The sequence below is a fragment of the Chiloscyllium punctatum genome, chromosome 6 (assembly GCF_047496795.1).
Source record: "Chiloscyllium punctatum isolate Juve2018m chromosome 6, sChiPun1.3, whole genome shotgun sequence".
Taxonomy (NCBI): Eukaryota; Metazoa; Chordata; class Chondrichthyes; order Orectolobiformes; family Hemiscylliidae; genus Chiloscyllium; species Chiloscyllium punctatum.
Genome location: NC_092744.1, coordinates 25,251,838 through 25,274,641, shown reverse-complemented (window position 1 = coordinate 25,274,641; position 22,804 = coordinate 25,251,838). Strand labels below are relative to the sequence as shown.

The 22,804-nt window shown below is 40.4% G+C and overlaps 1 protein-coding gene across 1 annotated transcript; it reads left to right on the top strand.

Moving 5' to 3' along the window:
* The first annotated feature begins 263 nt into the window (after window positions 1–263).
* LOC140478626 (scavenger receptor cysteine-rich type 1 protein M130-like) lies at window positions 264–21,270 on the top strand. The gene is made up of 6 exons (XM_072571844.1): window positions 264–384; window positions 11,470–11,784; window positions 13,326–13,637; window positions 19,362–19,676; window positions 20,007–20,321; window positions 21,152–21,270. Exons 1-6 carry the CDS (start codon window positions 264–266, stop codon window positions 21,268–21,270), a joined length of 1,497 nt encoding a protein of 498 aa, XP_072427945.1.
* The last annotated feature ends 1,534 nt before the right edge of the window (window positions 21,271–22,804 follow it).

The following is a 22,804-nucleotide window of genomic DNA, read 5'->3' as shown; positions in this document are numbered from 1 at the left end:
TATTGCGTTCTGTTAACTGATGCATGATAGCTAATGTGAGTAATCTCAAATGTTTTTCCCTGACAGTCAGGCAAATAGCTGTGCTTAAGGATGGAGGTAGCCCTTGTGCTGGAAGAGTTGAGGCCAGTAACTCTTTAACAACCCGTGTCCTCTGTGGCCGAATGTGGGATATGAATGAAGCTCGTGCTTTCTGCAAATACCTGAGCTGTGGTGACGCTGTATCTGCATCAGGGAATTCTCAGTTTGGGGCTGGTCAGGCCTCGATGCTGAACTTTGAACTTTACTGCAAAGGTACTGAGGAAGACCCCTGGAAATGTGAATTGAAGGCTTTGGCTCACAAAAACTGCTCTGCAGATAAAGAAGCAGCTGGTGCTGTTTGTTCAGGTAACTTTTCTGCCTGTATCATTTTAGATAATAAAATGCAATTGGCCTTATTGGATGCCACAGCACTGAACAAAATTGGACAATCATGAAAATTATTAAACCAAAAATGTTATTGAACTCACATCAAATTAGCAATTAAATTTTAAAACTAATTATGGAATGCCATCCCACTTGTCAAAGGCAATGTGGTAGTGAGCTGCTGTCATTTGCTGTTGAAGTACCTGCAATGTTGTTCGGTCCGAATTTCCAGGATTTTGACCCAGTGGCACTGAATGGCTGGTAAAATATTTCCAAGTCAGGATAGTGAGTGACTGGAGATTAGTTTGCAGGTGATGTTACTCTCATCTATCTGCTGCCGTTGTCCTTCTAGATGGTAGTGGTCATAGGGTTGTTGTCCAACTAACCTGCGTAAAGTTCTGCAATCCATCTTGTAGATGGTACACGTTGCTGCAACTGAGCATCAGTGTTGGAGAGAGTGTATATGTTTGGTCACAAATCAGCCAACTGCTTTGTCTGGATTGTTCTGGGTGATGTCTGTGAGTATTTTTGGAGCTGGAGCATTGAAAAGAGTATTCTGTCACATTTCTGCTTCTTGCCTCTGACTCACAGACAGACTCTGGAGAGTCAGGAGGTCAGTTATATGCTCCAGGATACCGTGCTGCTGACCTCTCCTTGTTAAAAACAGTATATAACTTACAAAGATTCATCTGGCTCAAAGATTTATACATTATGCAGTTCATACTTTGTTAATCTCTTCTTGAAGTTGCTACTTTTTGATCCTGATTAGAAATTACATGGAAGCCTGTCTCTGGTTAGAAATAAGATGTTGCTTCAGCTGTGAAAAGGGTGCTGAGGTATAGATGTTATTAATTTACTCACAAGCTATAGCAGGCTGACCAAATTGTGGGGCATGGAACTTGTAACAATTAGAGGGTGATAATAAAATGTAATACATAGGAACATAACTGAACCATTTGACTCATCAAGACTGCTGCATCCAATTAGTTTAAAACAAATGCATTTTTTAGTTCACCAATGGGATATGGCATCATTGACTTGGCCAGCATTTATTCCTTCATTGCTTTGGAACTGAATGGCTTGCTAAGTTATTTCAGAAAGCAGTTAAGGGTCAAACACAAAAAATGAAACTGCTGGAGAAGCTAAGGTGGTCTGGCTGCATCTCTAGAATGAAAAGCAATGCTAATTTTTTGATTCCACTGAACCTTTGTAGTACTACTGCCATGGGTCTCGAGACACACATGTAAACAAAATCAGGTACAGATGACAGTTTCTTTCTCTGAATGACATGAGTGATCCAAATGGACATTTTATGACAGTAGTTTAATGCTCTCCCCTAGCCACCCTCCCCTACATCAAAGACATCTCGGAAATGACTGCCAGGCTGCTCAGACCCCTTGGCATCATGGTAGCCCACAAACCCACCAACACACTAAAACAGCAGCTTATGAACCTGAAAGACCCTGTACACTCAACAAGCAAAACTAATGTCATTTACAAAATACCATGCAAGAACTGTAACAAACACTACATTCAAAAAGCAGTCAGAAAACTAGCCACCAGAATACATGAACATCAACTTGCCACAAAACAACATGACCCTTACTTACGAGATACTACTCACTAGTATCCTTACATACAGATAAGGAAGGACACCACTTCCACTGGGACAACCCATCCATCCTAGGACAAGCCAAACAGAGACACACATGAGAATTCCTAGAAACATGGCATTCCAAGAGGAACTCTATCAACAAACACATTGACTTGGACCACATTTACCACCCCCTGAGAAAAAGAACAGGACATGACATCACCTTAGGAAAGGACATCACCACAGGAAATGACATCACCAACCCAATGAAACCCAAACATATAAATGGAATACAGGAAACACCAGCAGTGGTTCATCCAGAGGCTCACTGAAGATGTTACCCAGTATGGTGACGAAACATCAGAAAATGATCTTCCAGCTCAGCGAGCAAATCTACATCCAGAACCTCAAACTAAGCTACAAATCTTCTCAAAACTTGCTAACACTTATGGGCACAATACACTAAAACAGGCCCAAAAATGAGAAACGAAAGCCATCTGACAGGGCGCCACCTGCGAACAGCTGTACTTCCTGCACGAATACCTAAGAAAACAGGTATAACTAAGTGTCTTAAATAAAAGCCGCCCCTTAACACCCCACTAAACAAGAGAATAGTAAACCAAAATGGCTGCAGAATGCTTAGAGAAATTATTAATGATGCCCACAACAGACTCCATAAATACAAACGGGAAATTTTGCACCAAACATCTTTATTCACTCATGCAACAGGCCATGAATGGACGGACACAGTACAACAAGCCATAGCTATTAAACAGCAAAAAACACAGAAAATGAAAAAAAAACTAGACCTGCAGAAAAAAACTGGACAATCTTACACAAAATAACAACACTGATAACTCAGAAGCATGGATCAAAAACTTATCTGACTAACCCTTAACAGACCCTGAAAAAGCTGTCTTAGTCGGAGGGTTAAATTACAAGTTCCAGGATGTGGACCAGAAAGATTTCTTAGCAGCATTGGAAACAACACTGAAAGACAACCAACTCATAGAAGAAACCCAGCAAACTATCAGACAGATAGCCAACATGAAGCAGGAAAAAGGAAGGAAACACACTCAATACAAAGAAAGGAATGCACTAGAAAGACTAAAAGAAGATAAAAACATTGTTATCCTACCTGCAGACAAAGAATGTTTGACATTCATTTTAAATCAAAGAGACTACACTGAAAGTGCAAATGCACTACTAGCAAATACCAACACTTACCAACAAGTGGTGATAGACCCGACCCCACAACTAGAGAAGAGAATCACAACCCTACTCAAAATACTTCAGAAATCTGGAGAAATAAATAAGAGCAACTTCCAAAAATTGAAACCAGACAGATTCAACGCAACACACTTCAACTTCTACAAATTACCCAAAATTCACAAGCCAGGAGCCCCCCTCAGACCCATAGTTTCCCTACCTGGAGCACAATTTACAGATTGGCCAAGGAGCTACACCAAAGACTAAAACATTTAGTAGAAGACTCACACCACTTCATCCACTCCACCCAAGAATTCCTGAAGACCATCAAGGACACCAAGGTAGAAGAGGATGAAATGATGGTCTCCTTTGATGTAACAGTCCTGTTCATATTAATCAACATCAACCTAGCCAAGGAAACACTGACTACACTATTAGAAGACACGTACACCAAGCATAACCAACTTCATCAGCAAGGACAGTATTGTCAAGCTAACCCACTTCACCTTCAACAACAAAAACTACAGACGAACCAACGGAACACCCATGAGATCTCCGACATCAGGATTCTTGGCAGGTACTGTAATGCAGAGACTTGAACAAACAGCTCTGCAAACCATCCAACCCAAATTTGGGTCTGCTGCTTGGATGACATGTTTGTCATCACTAAGCGAAACAAATTAGAGGAAATCTTCAATACCATCAATAATACCCTTACTGGCATAAAACTCACTAAAGAAGAGGAAAACAACAACAAACTGCCATTCCTAGATGTCGCAGTAGAGCGAACAGCCAATGCAGAACTTCAAACCAGCATCTACAGGAAAAGAACACATACGGACCAAATATTGAACAACATCCCAACATCCACAAACGAAGCTGTATCAGAAAATTATTTCATCCAGCCACCACAGAGGAACTATGCAGGGCAGAGGATAATCACCTATATAGTTTATGGAAAAAGAATGGATACCCAATGAGCACAGTCCACCAATTTCTCAGCAGCAAGCCCAAAAAAGCAGACAGAACATGCCCAGAAATCCTAGCCATTCTGCCTTACATCAAAAATATCTCAGAAATGACTGCCAGACTACTCAGACCCCTTGGCATCATGGTAGCCCACAAACCCACCAACACACTAAAATAACAGCTAATGAACCTGAAAGACACTATACAGACAACAAGCAAAACTAATGCCATTTACAAAATACCATGCAAGAACTGTAACAAACACTGCATTCAAAAATCAGGCAGAAAACTAGCCAGCAGGATACATGAGCACCAACTAGCCACAAAACAACATGATCCTTACTTATGAGATACTACTCACTAGTATCCTTACATACAGATAAGGAAGGACACCACTTCCACTGGGATAACACATCCATCCTAGGACAAGATAAACAGAGGCACACAGGAGGATTCCTAGAAGCATGGCATTCCAAGAGGAACTCTATCAACAAACACATTGACATGGACCACATTTACCACACCCTGAGAACACGAACAGGAATTGACATCACCTTAGGAAATGACATCACCAACCCAAGGAAACCTAAACATATAAATAGAAAGCAGGAAACACCAGCAGTGGTTCATCTGGAGGCTCACTGAAGATGTTAACTAGTATGGTGATGAAATGTCTGAAAATGAACCTTCCAGCTAAGTGAGCAAACCTTCATCCAGGTTTAATGCTCATCATTAGAATTTTAATTCTAGCGTTTTATTGAATTTAAATTCCTTCATCTGCTGGAGTGGGATTGGAACACAGGGCCACAGAACATTAAAAGGCTATCTGAATCCCATCTGATAATACTCGACTCCACTATACCACCTTTATCCATTATCACATGATTTGCTTCATTGTGAAAAAGACCTCAACCTGCGTATCCTGAATGACATAACCTCGACTGCTTTCTGCAATAAAGAATCCCACAGATTCACCATCCTACCATCTAAGGCAAGAAAAGTATGCTCATCTCTGTCTAGGAATTACAACACCTTACTCTGAAGTAATTCCCTCTGGTCAGTGTTTTTTTATTATTCATGGGATGAGGACATCACTGGCTAGGCCAGCATTTATTGCCCATCCCTAATTGCCCAGAGGGCAGTTAAACATCTATGACATTGCAGTGGATCTGGAGTCACATGTAAGCCAGACCAGGTAAGGATGGCAGTTTCCCTCCCTAAAGGACATTAGTGAACCAGGTGAGTTTTTCCAGCAATCATTGTTATCATTAGACTCTTAATTACAGATTTTTGTTGAACTCAAATTCCACCACCTGCCCTAGTGGGATTTGATTGCAGAACATGATCTAAGTCTTTTGATGAACAGTCCAGCAATGATACCAATGGGCCATTGCCTCCCCATTCCCTCCCCTCTCTCTATGCTAGCGAGTACAAGAATAAGCAAAAAGAAAAGATAAATGTGTGGCTGAAAAGTTGGAACAGGAGAGAGTGCTTTAGATTTCTGGACCTGAATCAAATCCACTACAGGGGAAAATTTGAATAGTTTGAGCCTGAAAGATTGTACTTGAACTGTTCGTACTTGCAGGAGTGTTTGGCCAGATGGGTGATGGGCATTTAAACTTATTTGGTTAGGTTGGAAAACAGAGGGGATCACGCATAGACAAGTTGAGAATAAGAACCAAGTCCAGCTAGAAGGCAGTGCAAATATAGTCAAGTTAATGCAAGACTGAATGGCATTTATTTATAGCATGAAGTCTTGTGAGTAATGCAGATGAATTGACAATGTTGATTACTCAAGGGGATATGATAAAATTGCTATTATGGAGACATGACTGAGGGAGAGACAGAAGTGAAAGCTCAATATTCCAGAGTGCAGTTACTTTAGGCAAGATGATGAGGTGTGTAGAAGAAGAGGTGGTATCGCAGCAGAGCGCAATGAGTCAAGTACTGCAGCAAAGAGGGATGACATCCTTGATGAATCAGGCCAAATGGATAGAATCAGGCCAAATGGGGGCAGTCACTTTGCTGGGTGCACTATGAATACCCAAACAGTTAGAGGGAGTTAGCAAGACAGATATGTAGGCAAATTCAAAGTGAAAAAATAATACAATATTGATATTAGGCGATTTCACCTTCCCCAATATTAACTGGAGAATACAAGTTATGAAAGGCTGCGAGGGGACAGAATTTCTAAAATGTTTCCCAGAGAACATATTAAGCCAGAGCGTAGAAAGTCATTTAAGAGAAGGGGCACTGCTGGCCTGAATTTAAGGGCACTAAGCAATGAAAGTGGGGGATAATTTGGTGATTGTGAGTATTATTCAATCAGATTTAATGTTATAGTGGATAATGTTAAAGGTATTCTGGAAATAAAAGTTCCAAATTGAATGAATGCCAATTTTAATGAGATAAGACAGGATTGGACTTGCAGGAGCATCCATAGCAAAGCAATCAGAGACATTCAAAAGGGTAATAACTAAAGTGCAGAGCAATAAAGGAGAAAACTATATTAGCTGCAGGAGAATAAACAAGGAAAGAGGAAAGCCAATTAGGAACCAATGTGTCAATCTGTGTGCGGAGCCATAAGACATTGCTGAAGTTTTCAATGAGCACATTCCAAATGTATTCATCATAGAGAAGGACAATGTAGGACAAGAAACCAGGGATAAGGACTTTGATGTGCTTGAATGAATTAGCATTGAGAGATTGGCATTAACATTCGTGGTCTGTTAGCAGGCTCAACAGTGGAAAACTCCCCACGCTCAGATAAGATGCATCTCAAACTGCTGTGGAAAGCAGCAATTAATCAAAGATAGTCAGCACGGCTTTGTAAGGGGAGAGTTTAGATCAGAGTGGTGCTGGAAAAGCACAGCAGGTCAGGCAACATCCGAGGAGCAGGAAAATCAACATTTTGGGCAAAAGCCCTTCATCAGAAATAGCCTATTCCTGATGAAGGTCTTTTGCCAGAAACATCAATTTTCCTGCTTCTTGGATGCTGTCTAACCTGCTGTGCTTTTCCAGCACCACTCTGATCTAAACTCTGGTTTCCAGCATCTGCAGTCCTTACTTTTGCCCTTTGTAAGGGGAGATAATGTCTCACAAAATTGTATGAATTTTTCAAGGTTGTGACATGGTGTCTAGATACTGGTAATGGGATTGAAATACTTTACATTGCCTTCATTAAGGCATTTGACAAGGTCTGACTGGCAGACTGAAATCAAGAGTGCAGAGGATCCAGTGAAAAAATTGGCAAATTGGTTTAGTGGCAGGAAGCAAAGAGCGATGGTCAAACATTGTTTTGTGCCTGGATGCTTGTATCCACAGGAGTACCATAAGGTTTGGTGCTGCTGATTTGTGTACATTAATGACTTAGGCATGAATTCAGGTGGTATGATCAGTAATTTTGCTTATACCATAGAAAGTTCTGTCTGATAAACGAAGAAGAAAGCTATAGCTTACAGATTGATGTAGCTCGACTTACCTTATAGGCTGACCAGTTGTAAATGAAATTCAATCCTGACAAGAATGAGGTGATGCATTTCTGAGGGATTACCAAGGCAAGGGAGTACACATTGCAAGGTCGCACCTTGCGAAGTATAGAGGTTCTGAGTGATCATGGCATCTATGTATAAGATCCTTGAAGGCAACAGGGTGTAAAGGTAAAATGGTTAAGAAGGCATATGAAATACTTACCTCTGTTTGATAAGGCATAGACTACAAGGCCAAGGAGATTATGATCTCTATACAGTGTTAAGCCACCATGGAGAAATATGCAATTCTTATCATCACACCATAAGAAGGGTATGACTGCACGAGAGAAAGTGCAGAATAGTTTCACAGAGAAGTTGCCTGGTCTAAAGTGATTCAGCTATGAAAAGAAAGTAGGCTGGGGCTGTTCCTTTTTTAGAGCAGAGAAGGCTGAGGGGTATCTGATTGAGGTGTACAAACTTCTGAGAGGCAAAGACAATGTAGATAGGCATAGCTTTATCTGAATAGAGGAGTCAATAATTAGGATGCACAGTTTTAAGATATGGAGCAAGAGCATGAGAGGCTATTTGAGGAAAGTATTTTGTTACCAATGATTGAGGTTATCTGGAACTCATTGTCTGAAAGTCTTATCGATGAAGACTTTTCAGAATAATTTAGGTGAACATTTGAAGCAGCATAGGATATAAGGCTAAGTGCTGGAAAACCTGCATTATTATAGATGATGTTTCACAATCAGTGCAGAAGCGCTAGTGAGGAAATAGAAAACAACTTGAATGCCAGATAAGAAATAGACAAAAATCGTTCACAGTATTCCATCAGTGGTCTTACTGGTGCTTTGTGTAGTTTAAACAAATACTCCCTAATTTTGTATTCCATTCCATTTTGAATGAAGGCCAAAATTCAATTTTCTTTCCCCCATTACAAACTAAACCTGAATTGCCGACTGAATCTTGGACTCCTAAATCTCTTTGTACTCTAACTTTCTGGAATTTAAATAATATTCAGTTCTTCCATTCTTCCTGCCAGAGTAGAAATAAGAAATGTATGTCCTTCTGCAACTTCAAACAATTGTGGTGAGTAGATGATGCTGAGATCAATTAATTTCTTTTCTACATTACACTGCTCCAAGTAGAAACTTTACTTAAATTAAGTGTGGGAAGTAAATTCCAATTACTGTGTTTATCATTCAACAGACTCCAGGTGTGACTAACTAGTGATGCATGAAATCATACCTTTTCTTGCTATTGCATGATGCTGATATATGTGGCCATTTCTAAATGAAAACAATTATGGGTCATCATTCTTTGGGTACCAAATAACCTTGTTCATAGAAATAATGCAGTTACATACTTCATAAATTGCATTACCCAAGGTGTGGATTTGTTTGATTGATTCCCTCGCAAGATTTGGACGTCAACTAGACCAACTTTCACTGCCCACCCTTAATTTAATCTGGGAAAGTGGTGATCAGCCATCTTCTTCAACCCGAGCAGTTCCTGTGGCATAGATACAACCAGAGTGCTATTAGGAAGGGATTTCCAAAAGTTTAACCAACTGTCAGAGGAATGGCAATACATTTTCAAATCAGAATGATTATAATTTTGAAAGGAGCTTGCAAATGTTGGTGTTTCATGCATTTATTGCATTTGATCTTCCATTAGTGACAGGTAGCAGTTGTGGAGAAGACTTGTTGAGATGCCGCTGTAGGTATAGGAGAGGAGGCAATGCTGTTGCATTCCTTTTTTGTCCACCCACCAAACAGCTAACATACTCAACTGTGTTAAATTAATTTTGTCCTTTTTAATGTGATAAGAACACTTGTACAACATTTTATAACTGTCAATCACAATGAAGAATTGTGACATTTGATGACAGAAACTTGTGGAATGGATTAAGATTTGCAAAAGCTATTTATTAGCTGATAGACATATTTTACTTCTTGAAATTGCTTTATATGAAGTTTGTATCACAATGCTTTCAGGTCAATTCATCATCTTATTTCCTTCTCACCAAGATTTTATAATTAAAATGACATGGTAAAATACAAGCGAAAGCTCAAGTGTGATCACAAGATAGTGATTCAGAAGCTCGTGTTCAACTGCACCATGTGGGTCAATAAAAATTGTAAAACAAAATATTATTAACTATTTGGAAGAAATAATGAATTATCATTTCATCATTTGAACAATGCCAAACTCTGTTAAATTAATGTTTTACGTTGTGGATTCAAGCCAATTATGTTGAAGATTTTATCCCATCTGTTTAATACAACAGAGCACAGGCAGCCAAGACTGGTTAGTGGAACGGATGGATGCTCTGGAAGACTGGAGATACAGAAAGGGAATACTTGGGGCACAGTGTGTGGTTCACATTGGGATTCACATGACGCTCGTGTGGTTTGTGCTTCCTTAAAATGTGGAGAAGTGATAGCAGTACTCAGAGAGGCTCAGTTTGGAGAGGGCAGTGGTCCTGTGTGGCAGGATATCTATGAATGCCAGGGGAATGAGACCATTCTCTGGGACTGCCCGATGAGACCAAACAATCAAAGGAATTGCACACACAGACATGACGTCAGTATCATTTGCTCTGGTAAGTGTTTTGTCCCTTCCTGCTCCAAGATTGGAGTGGAACACGAAGTTTAAAGTTCGTGCTATTTTCCTGTAGACTCGACATTCTTTTTTTCTGTTTATATGTCCATCACTGATATGAGAAATATGGTTGATTTCAACTTTTGGCTCAGATTGCTGTTCGCGTTTCAACATGAGGATTCGAAGTGACGCTAGGCTTTCCTGCTCCTCGGATGCTGCTGACCGGCTGTGCTTTTCCAGCACCACTATAATCTTATCCCTTTCAATGTTTGGTATCAAATTGATTCAGTTGCCGTTTTGAAGGAGAAACATCCTTTGCGGTTCAAATTGAGCTGAAGAATCTCGTCCCAATATAACATCAGACAATGAAAAGGTTGGGAAACAAACCTCAGAAGCCAGTACATCATCTGAGAAAAATAGTTAGAATAATAAATGCCCGATAGTTTCCAACATGGTTCAGTCAATTTTATTCCGTTTTTCCACCTTGTGAAACAGAAAGCAAATTGTATCCCTTGCTTAGATCCCCCACCCTTTTTTGCACCAGAATCTCCAATCTAAATGCCTCTTGCTGAACTACAATTCTATTTTGCCTAATCCCTGACCTATCACCTTCATCCCCACCCCCACTCACCTATTGTGCTCCCTGCTACTTTCTCCCTACTCCCACCCTCCTCTCATTTATCTCTCCGCCCTTCAGGCACTCTGCCTGTATTCCTGATGAAGGGCTTTTGCCCGAAACGTCGATTTTCCTGCTCCTCGGATGCTGCCTGAACTGCTGTGCTTTTCCAGCACCACTAATCCAGAATCTGGTTTCCAGCATCTGCAGTCATTGTTTTTACCCTGTTTCACAATAGTCTGGCGAATTTAACTCCGATGCTTCACTGCAGATGATTACTTCTTTCTAGCTTACTTTCATTCACAGAACATTGGTGTCATCCCCTAATACTGAGTTTATCTTGACTCTCAATAGATGTCCTACCTGTTGTATCTCTACAGCTCCTTCCCCTTTAGCGATCCATTGTTACGGCGTCATTTTGCTGTTGCCAAAGCTTGTTTGTCTCACAAAATTGTGGCGCTGCTCGCTTAACTTCTACTGAAATATCGAGGTTTCCTGGCTCAAACAATCGCTTCTGTATGCACTGTAGAGATGTACATCAGAGACAATTTTTCATTAGAATATGAATACAGCTTAATAACATGCATTGTTTCTGCACCAAGGTCAAAGGGGACCACGATTAGTTGGTGGTAATGATACCTGCTCAGGACGACTGGAGATATTGCTGGGTGACACCTGGGGCACAGTCTGCGATACCGACTGGGATTTACAGGATGCAGCTGTTGTCTGCAATCAACTCGGTTGTGGAGCCGCGATAGCAGCACCACGAGGTGCATTTTTTGGAGAGGGAACTGGGCCGATATTGAATGATATCTACGAATGTATCGGCAATGAAATGCATTTACGTGACTGCCCGGTTTCATCCTCGGGACGCCAAAAGTGCTCACACGGCAGTGATGCTGGGATCATCTGTTCTGGTAGGTGTTTCATTCAGCTTGGCGTATAAGTCATTCTCTGGCTGTATCTATTTTCATGTAAATTTCTCCAGTGCGTGATAAGTCATGGCCCGTTGTTGGTGCGAAAGTCCCAATTCTTCTGCTTTGTGATAATTCCACAAATTTGATTTGTGACCATTTCCGAGAATTGGGGGTTGGTGGGGTGGGTGGGTGGATGGGGGGAGGGACACAGCAGAGTGAGGGGTTGCAGGTAGCAGAATACCACAATTGTCTCCTTTGTCAGAGGAGATTGAAATTTATCAAGTTTTACACTTACTACGAGAAATGTGCACAGAAATATAACATATATCCACAGAATGCTGAAAATGGTAAACAAGAACAGGAATTCCTGGAGGGACTCAGCAGTTCTGACAGCGTCTGTGGATAGAGTCGTGGTCTGTACTAGGTTCACTGGACTCGAAACATAAACTTTCCTTTCTCTCCCCAGATCCTGACAGATTTGGTGAGCTTCTCGTGCGATTTCTGTTTTAGTTATAAATTTTCATATTCCCTACAACTGCACGATTGTGACACTCAGTCAAGGCTAAAACCCCAACTTCTGTTCCAAATGAGAGGTCTAACTTGGCACCAATGTGAATCCCTCAGTCTCAATATTGGTTTCCTAGTCTGATGTGTAACTCAATCATTTATTTGGCACAAGAGCATCTCATCAGGTCTGGCAGATATCCAGAACTTCAGAAGAGAGTTCTGAATAAATGTCTGCTTCTTGCGCTACGTGCTACCAGAACGGATGACTTTCTCTAGAATTCTGTGTTCATTTTCGTATTAGATGGACCTGGTAGCTCAAAGATTCACGATTGCAACTATCCAAAGCTCTGTGCCTGCACATTTCATTCCAAAGAAAGCTACCACCTGTTAGAACAAAGGCTTAAGTATACCTTCCAAGGCATCCTTCAGCTCACAGGCTGCCATGACTTGGAAACCGATTGCTATTTCATCATCATCCCTGAGGCAACTTATTGCACGTCCACCCCTAAACGGTGACTGTTGGTACAGCATACAGTTTGTAGTGGGGTCAAGAAATAGTCAAACTGTAATCTTCTCAAAAGCAAACTCTGGCCTTTCTAACGCTATCGACGTGCTTTGAAATAAGAAAACAATATGGCAATTTTATTTTTATTGATTCATGGAACGTGAGTATCTTTGGCGGGGTCAGCGTTTACCGCGGACCCATAATCTCATTCAAACTAAATGCTTTATAAGATCATTTTAAAAAGGTAATTTTGGGGGAAAAAAAACATTGCTATGTGTCTGTGGTCACATGCAGATTAAGTGAGGAAATGTATTGGCTTTCTGATCAAAAATGTTCTGACTGAGGTTTCTCTTAAAACCCGAATCCCTTCTCAAGCTTGCTGATAGCCTTTACATTGGGTATTTGTAATGTTTCCCCATTACTTAAATTGCATAATGGTCAGCCACAGAATAACAACTTTTATAATTGATGTTCACATTTCAAGTCTAGCATGCTAATAGACGTTGATTATCAAATTGCATTTCTACAGGTGAAGATTGGCAGATACGACTGGCCAATGGGGAGACCATTTGTGATGGCCGAGTGGAGGTTTATAATCATGGCACTTGGGGGAGAGTGACTGACACTCAGTGGAATTTCAATGATGCGAATGTCGTTTGCAGACAACTGAATTGTGGCTCTGCAATAAAAGTGTACAACCAGTCAAAGTTTGGCAAAGGCACAGGTCCATCCTTGATCAACAATGTCACTTGCAACGGAAGTGAACGCTTCCTGGCGAATTGCAATTTTACACAAATCAAAGAGCTGTCTATTGATGATGACGTGGGTGTGGTTTGCTCTGGTAAGGACTTCTTTAATTATCGGAGTCAAAGTATGCATAATAATGCATAAAATTTGAATGTAAGCAGTCCGAAATAGTAATTTTATATTTAGTGGCATTTAGTTGAGCTTAACTTGACCATTTCATGCAGCTTTTGCGTTACATTGCACTGAAGTAAGTCAACAAAGTTAAAATGTCATTTTGTATGAATATAGAAGCCAAAGAAGCCTTTAGTTAAAGAAAAAATGCATTGATATATATCCAGACAAACTTATTCAGAAATTAATTGCTTTGTTGTTCTAAACCTCATCTGGGTTTTACTTGAAGAAAAATAAATGAATTCAGCAGTTACCAAGACTGGGCTTCATCGATTATGCATTGACAATTAAAATTAGATTTCATGTAAACCAATATTTTAATTGTATTGCTAATTGTGTATTGGAGAAGGAAACATTTAGTCACCTGTATAAAATCAACCAACCCCTTGGCCAACTACAGCAGTGTCTATAATAAACGAAAAACGATTGAATTTCAGGGAAGGATATTCTCATGTCATTGCGTTGTGTGCTCTGTGAGTATGGGTGCAAATGACCACAACCTAAGAAATTGATCCAGCAGCAATAAGTGCCCAGTGGGTTAAATACAATAGGTTCAAATCAATTAAGTAATGCCAATCTCAGGGTAAAAATGGATTCAGTCAAAGATATCTTAAGTGTATACTCCAGTTGAAAGTGTTGGACCAACCTTTTCTATTCCTGCAATAAATATCCTTCATGAACTGGCCTCTAATTCCCTGTATGGCAAAAAAAATCACAGAATCATTACCCTATGAGTGATGAAATTCCTTTCTATTCCTCCCTTAAATGGGTGTCATTTGCACTGAAATCATGGTGACTCTCCCACTCTTCCAAGCCACTTAAGAATGTTATTTTTAAATAGGTTCAATAGCCAGTACTGCGAAAGTGTCACTCAACTGAAAAGTTTCTCTCCACACATGTTGCCAAACCTGCTGAGCTTTTCCAACAATTTCTGCTTTTGTTTGTGTTTTATATTTCAGTAAGTTCACTTGTCATTCTTCTGAGTTCCAATCAATACAAACCAAGCCAAGTCAACATCTCCTGATGTGAAAATCCATCCATCCAAAGTCCAACATAGTGAACTTTCTCTGGTTTGCTCCTAATTCCAGTACATATTTTCTTTAAAAAGGTGACAAAACTTTTCACACTGTTCCAAATGTAGCCTGATTAGAGTCTTGCACAGCATGAACAAGAATGCCAAGTTTTTGTTCACTCACTTACTCTGTCCTGTCAATCAGACTCCTTGTGTCATCTTCACTATTTGCCTTGTTCACCATTTTTTTGTCATTTGAAAACTTGGCAATTCATTTGCATATCTAAGTCATTAATACATTGTAAATAATTCTTGTTCCATCACTGATTGCTGTAGCATCCCTTTAGTTTCAGGTTGGCATCCAAAATATGTGCATTCTATCCCAATTCTGTCCTCGATTAATTAGTCAATCTTCTATCCATGTCAAATTATTACCCCAGAGCCATAGACCCATGCTTTATTAAGCAGCTTAACGTGTGGCACCTTATCAAATTCCTTTAATTCATCCAAATATATTACACCTACAGGTTTCTCTTTCTCTACCTTCAATAAACCTTGCAAACTGAAAAAAATTCTTAGAATTGGTACCTCAAAAGGTGAGGTTTATTGAGAGTTGACATTCATCTACTGTCTCTGTAGCTACTTCCTTTTAAATCCTCAGGTTCAACCCATCAGGCACAGTGCTCTATCAGACTTTAGGCCATCATTTTTCCTAACACTTCTTATCTAATGATAGCTATTGTGTTCAATGTCTTCTCACTTTAGCCCCTTGATTATTTAGATTTTTTTGTTTTGCTGTTTGTGTCCTCTACCATGAAAGCTGATGTAAAATATTTGTTCAACTCCCCTGCCAATTCCTGGCTCCCATTATTATTCAACCAGCCTCATTCCTTAAGGGGCTAATGTTCATTACGGCCTTTTTTTTCCTTTTTATATATTTAAACAAGTTCTTATTGTCTATTTTTATGGCATTTACTAGTTTGCCCTCATAGTTTATTTTCTTGCTTTTATTATTTATTAGCCATCTTCAGTTAGCTTTTAAAACATTCACAATACCCCAATTTCTGACTAATTTTTACCACAGCATTTATTTTTCAATTTATACTTTCCATCACTCCCCTGGATAATCATGTTTGGTGATCTCCAAATTCATTTTTTTCTCTCACTGGACATGTCTTTAAGCAATTATTTGGCAGGATCATAACAAATATGGCTATTTCAATGAGACTTCCTGGAAAAGTGCCTTTGAGAAATAATACATCAACATCAGCAATAGAATGACTTATGCATTTTTATCCATCACATAGCTTACCAAAAGAAATGCAATCAGATCAAATCTCAAACGTGCTGTCACAAATATTCAGGGAAATTATGAATAATTTGGGCATAAAATAATTTACATAACCAGTTTATCATCCACAATCTATAGGAGCATTATTAGTATCACATCGATCTTTAAAGTTCATAATTAAGAGAATTTGTCAGAAATTAATGAATCAGATGCATACATCTGAGGAAATAGCGGAGGCGTTGGATGAGATCTTTCAAAATTCACTGGAGTCAGGGAAAGTCCCGGATGATTGGAAGCTCGCTGTTGTAACCCCCTTGTTCAAGAAAGGATCAAGGCAAAAGATGGAAAATTATAGGCCAATTAGCCTAACCTTGGTTCTAGAATCCATCATTAAGGATAGGTTTCTAAATTCTTGGAAGAGCAGGGTCGGATTAGAACAAGTCAACATGGATTTAGTAAGGGGAGGTCGTGCCTGACAAACCTGTTGGGGTTCTTTGAAGAGGTGACAAGTAGGTTCGGCCAGGGAAACCCAGTGGATGTTATGTACCTAGACTTCCAAAAGGCCTTTGATAAGGTGCCACACGGGAGGCTGCTGAGCAAGGTGAGGGCCCATGGTGTTCGAGGTGAGCTATTGGTATGGATTGAGGATTGGCTGTCTGACAGAAGGCAGAGAGTTGGGATAAAAGGTTCTTTTTTGGAATGGCAGCCAGTGACAAGCAGTGTCCCGCAGGGTTCAGTGTTGGGGCTGCAGCTGTTCACATTATATATTAGTGATCTGGATGAAGGGAGGGACTGGGGGCATTCTAGTGAAGTTTACCGATGATACAAAGTTAGGTGGACAGGCAGGTAGTACTGAGGAAGTGGGGAGGCTGCAGAAGGATCTAGACAATTTGGAAGAGTGGTCCAGGAAATGGCTGATGGAATTTAATGTGAACAAATGCAAGGTCCTGCACTTTGGAAAAAAGAATACAAGCATGGACTACTTTCTAAACGGTGAGAAAATTCATAAAGCCAAAGTACAGAGGGATCTGGGAGTGCTGGTTGAGGATTCTCTAAAGGTCAACATGCAGGTTGAGTCCGTGATTAAGATAGCGAATGCAATGTTGTCAATTATCTCAAGAGGGTTGGAATATAAAAGCACTGTTGTGCTACTGAGACTTTATAAAGCTCTGGTTAGGCCCCATTTGGAGTACTGTGTCCAGTTTTGGTCCCCACGCCTCAGGAAGGACATACTGGCACTTTGAGCATGTCCAACGGAGATTCACGCGGATGATCCCTGGAATGGTAGGTCTAACATATGAGGAACAGCTGAGGATCCTGAGATTGTATTCATTGGAGTTTAGAAGATTAAGGGGAGATCTAATAGAAACTTACAAGATGATGCATGGCTTGGAGAGGGTGGATGCTAGGAAATTGTTTCCATTAGGCGAGGAGACCAGGACCCGTGGACACAGCCTTAGAATTAGAGGGGGTAAATTCAGAACAGCAATGCAGAGACATTTCTTCAGCCAGAGAGTGGTGGGCCTGTGGAATTCATTACCACAGAGTGCAGTGGAGGCTGGGATGCTAAATGTCTTCAAGGCAGAAATTGATAAATTCTTGATGTCACAAGGAATTAAGGGCTGCAGGGAGAATACGGGTAAGTGGAGTTGAAATGCCCATCAGCCACGATTGAATGGCAGAGTGGACTCGATGGGCCGAATGGCCTTACCTCCGCTCCTATGTCTTATGGTCTTATTCCCTTGTTACTGTTTGTCATTATGGATGCCCTCAGTGAATCCACAGGAGTCAGTGGAATAGATACACAGAGATAAATATCCAAAAATTGATGAAGCAAACTTTTGAACCTAATGCTCAGGGACACAATTTACCACCTTTGTCAGATTTCGCAGTAAAAACAAACTCCAGTGTGAGTTGACCCAAAAAAATGAAACATTCAACAAACAACACCACCAGAGTAATAAAATCATACAACCCAGAAACAGACCCGTGAATCCACCTCATCTGTGACGAGCAGAGGTCTCGACCTGATCAAGTTCCATTTTCCAGCATTTGGCCCATATCTCTCTAAACCCTTCCTCTTCATATGTGCATCCATGTGCTTTCTAAATGTTTTAATTTTACTAACCTCCACCATTTCCTCTGGCAGTGCATTCCATGCATGCACCACCCTCTGCATCAAAACCCTACCCCTTCAGACCCTTTTCAAATCTTCCTGGTCTCACCTTAAACCTATGTCCTCTGGCTTTGGACACTGCACACCCCATCCATCCAAGGAAAATGACATTGGCTGTTGACTTTATCCATGAGCCTTGTCATTCCATAAATCTCTACAATGTCACCATTCAGACTCCAATGCACCAGGGAGGAAAGCCCCAGCTTATTCATTCTCGCCCTACAATTCAAATAGAAGAGACCTAAACTCAATATGTTCTTGCTGGAGCTAATCTATGAGCATTGATACCTGTCTCTGGGGAACCATTAAAATCTATATTTCACTTCAGGATTTGACTTGTCTGGTATTGCCATCATCTGGGACAGTAATTTTTTTTTGTGTGTGTTTTACCTGATGATGATTGAGTCGCTTTCAATCTCAATAGTTTAAAGGGTTAATGTGAAACCAAATACTTAAGTTCCTAAAGGTAAACTGAATTAAATCTAAATTTATAGTATTTGTCTCTTACATGGCAGTAGTTTTAATTGCCGTAATATTTCTCACATCGCTCGATTAAAATCCAAAAATGTTTAATAGCAAATGCAAAAAAAAGAAATTTGTAGAATCTTAGTCAAAATTTATATATTCAGCCTTTATTGTCGCATGTTATTTCCTGCCCAATGGCCTGTAGAAATGTGTTGTTTATAACGAAAGATGCTACAAATAACGGTATCATGCAAGTAGATTTCATAATCAACGTGACAAGAGAACTGATAATGGAGAAAACTTTCCTAACTGTTTGGCAGAACTATAACAAACAAATTGTTGAAAGAAAAGCTTACAATTAGGAACGTTGTATAGTTAGGAATATTAAGATAAAGTTGCCAAAATCCTACCGAACCATAGGGCTGCCCTCACATTAGAGAGAGATGACTATGGTGGTTTGACCTGAGGGTCACCACGCCTTAGGGGAGGGCAGAAGTTGAGAAAGCGAGTCTTCATGTTAACCTCAGTCTACATGAGAATTAAAGTCACACTGACGGCATCATTCTGCATTATAAATCAGTCGTCCAGTCAATTGAGGTACCGACATGTTACGAGTTCAGGAATATAATTTGATATTTGTAAATCATGCAGGTAACGTTCCTCGGAGCAGAAACTGTTTGATTTAATTGTTCCTGTTCTGCAGATCATATCCAGATAAGATTGGTGGACGGTGGAAGTCGATGTGCTGGAAGGGTGGAGCTTTATTTCAATGGAACCTGGGGAACTGTGTGTGATGACTCCTGGGATTTAGCAGATGCCCAAGTTGTCTGTAACCAGCTGAAGTGCGGACAGGCTTTACATGCAACGATTTCCGCTTGGTTCGGTCCAGGATTAGGGCCAATCTGGTTAGACAATGTGAAGTGTGGAGCGAATGATTCTCTCCTGTGGGAATGTCTGGCAGGCCGGTGGAGTGAGAACGACTGCAACCATAAAGAGGATGCTGGAGTTATCTGCTCAGGTGAGATTACTTTCAAAATTCAGCACTGCCAACGATACCTTTAATAAACCTAGAGTCAGGATGATTGATGATTAGACCTGATAATAATTGAATTTGTCTTCCTGACAGTGGAAAATCTGACAATCTAGTCGCACGCCAACACTACGGAGTATGAGATATTAAGATGCAGTCTGGAATATTCTATGTGAAATTCTTTGAAATAATTGTCTACCGAATGTTCTGTGAAAAAGAAAGTAATCTAGTTACAGATCCGCTTGATGTTGTTTTATGCTCATTGTTTGAGGATGGGCTGGAAACGAACAGAAGATTAATCTGGGCTTTGTTCTACAGAGCACAGGGCTCTGAGGCTGCAGGATGGAGCGAATCCCTGTCAGGGCAGAGTCGAGATTTTCTACAATGGAACCTGGGGGAGTGTTTGTTTCGATTCCTTTGGAATAAAGGAAGCGGAAGTTGTTTGTCAACAGCTCGGATGTGGCTTTGCCCAAGCTGTGGATCGTGATCTTACATTTGGAAGTGGTTCTGGACAGATCTGGCTCGATGATGTGAGCTGTCGTTCGCCTGACACAGTCCTGTGGCAATGTCCATCTTCACCATGGGGCGAACATAATTGTAATCACCAGGAAGATGTCGGAATTATTTGTTCAGGTGAGATCTGTGAATTGAGCCCGTTTGTCTTGAAATACCTCACTAATGTCTAAACATTTCTTGCACTCGTAAATTTGAGGTCATCCACAGCTCTGCTATGTGTGTTTAAATCGTAATAAGCCCTGAATCCCATCACACCTGTACTCGATGGCCTACATGTGCTGAGTGTCGAGTATTGTGATGATTTTTTAAAAATCATGAGCTGTGGCTAAGCATTAGAGGAGATAGTGGTGAGTCAGCATCTTGAATGGTCATATTCCATGTGGTGTAGTAACATCCAGAGAGCTAGTATGAACGGAATTCCAAGAATCGGACGCAACGTCAGTGAAGGGCGATATACTTCCAAGGCAGGATGGTGAGTTCCTTGCAGCGCAACTTCGGGCGGCAGTGTTCCCTGTAATTGATATTCTAGGTGGCCGTTTCGGTATTTTGAAATAAATTCTCATCCTTGTTTACAATTATCTACATAGTTTTATCTATCCCTTTATCCGTGACCATCTCCAGTCCCACAACTCTCTGATATATTTGCCTCGCGTTAATTCTGACCCATTATTCATGGTTAAATTCAATAGCTCCACTATTTGTAGCAATGCCTTCGGTTGGCTCTGTTCAAAGCTCTATATTTCGCTTGTATAATCTCTCTGTTTCTCTCCATCTCCTTCTCCTTTTAACACACACCTTACAGGCTGCAGCTTTGACCACGTTTTGTGTCATCTATTTTCATATCTCCTTCAGTGCCTTGGTTTCACACGTTACTTTTTAAATACTCTCGTTAAAAGCGCTGACTGTATATCAGCCACATTTTTAAGTAATCGATTATTCACTTTCAGAACTAAATCCTGGGAGAATGCACAGTGATGAGGATAGGAAGAAAAGTAACATGGAACCGGTTTCGGAAGATTCTGGTAATTATTTTTTAAAGATCCCATTCGTGATTAATAATAAATAATTTAATATTAATATACCCAAGAGTGGGCAATTATCTTCCCCTGTACACGCTAGTCAACTCGTTTAATTTTACATAACGCTACACAATGATCGGGAAAGGAGAACACATTTGCTTTTGACATCGACGAGCAGAGTACCCCGATCAGTGAGAGACCCAGGATCTTTAATAATGGTGCAGTCAAAGGAACTTCGTGGTTTGGAATTTGGAGCAGGGCAAATAAAGGAAGTGCCTAATTTCAAGTTGAGGTACCCTCTGGTTTCTTACGAAATCTTTGTTTTTCTTTGCAGAGCTGCGGCTGGCTGCGGGATCGAACAACTGCTCGGGAAGAGTTGAAATATTTTTCAGTGGGACATGGGGAACGGTTTGTGATGATTCCTGGGACAGGCATGATGCCGCTGTTGTTTGTAGACAATTAAATTGCGGCGAGCCGGTCTGGGCTGTGGGAGAGAAGCTATTGGACCAAGCAAACGGCACAATTTGGATGGACGAGGTTCAGTGTAAGGGGAGTGAACTATTCCTGTGGGACTGCCAATTGTCAGCAATGGGAGATCATGACTGTGATCATAAAGAGGACGTCAACGTGATCTGTTCTGGTACACAATTTTAACTTTAGCTTTTACTTTATCATTTTCAACTTTGCCTTCAAATCTATTACTGTCTTCGACCATGTGGTCTAATGTTGTCCTCCATATTGCAATCACCTCCGTCCCGAGAATTCGCTAGTTCTGGCCTTCTGCTCATCACTACGTCTTTTCACCGCTGTCATTGCCTGTTTTCCTCGCCAGACATTAAACACGGAGATTCCACACCCAAACACACTTTATTACTTTGTCTTTACTGTTTTAAATTCTTTCTTAAAACGTTTTCCTTTGTCCAAACTTTCGGTCACCTCGCCGAATAGATGTGACTGTGTCAATTGTTCCCTGGTAATGTTCTGGCTAGGACGGTTAGCGGATTTATGGATGCTACATGGAAGGTGAGTGTGTAATCAGTGTGTGGAAAACACACTGAAGGGACAACATGGGGAAATGTGTTAGTTATGGGAGGAGTAATTAAAAATCTCTTACTGCTGTAACTACTCACTGACATTTCATATTGTTGTCTAGATGCTTGTTTTAAACAAAAAATGCGTTTTCTTATAGCGCCAATCGACTAGGCTGTGCTTACATTTCAGAAACAGAATTTTCAGGAAGCAAGATTCCTGTAGAGGATTTCATCGTATGTAGAGAACCTGTAACTGCTCATTTCAAGGCTCCAGAGTTTATATAGCTCACCGTCATAATAACCCCAAATGCTACAATCTTGAAGATAAACAGTCCAAAGTGTATCACTTGGGTCCAAAGTGTATCACTTAACATTTCACTGCATTGAGCTCCATTTATCACCTTTATGCTAAATCACTTAATCTGTCAAGCTGCAAGTTCTACTCATGTCTGCAGTATGAATTTTTCCAACTTCCTTGGCACCACCTTGAAACTCAAATAATGCTTTCTTGCCTCATATTATAAAGTCATGTTTTACATTATTTTCCAGC

Bases quoted from the DNA above. Each gene is read 5' to 3' on its own strand.
- LOC140478626 (XM_072571844.1), top strand. From the start codon at position 264: ATGCTGAACTTTGAACTTTACTGCAAAGGTACTGAGGAAGACCCCTGG. The intron at 11,785-13,325 runs GTAGGTGTTTCA...GCATTTCTACAG, and splicing joins TGCTGGGATCATCTGTTCTG to GTGAAGATTGGCAGATACGA. The intron at 20,322-21,151 runs GTGAGATCTGTG...ATTCACTTTCAG, and splicing joins TGTCGGAATTATTTGTTCAG to AACTAAATCCTGGGAGAATG.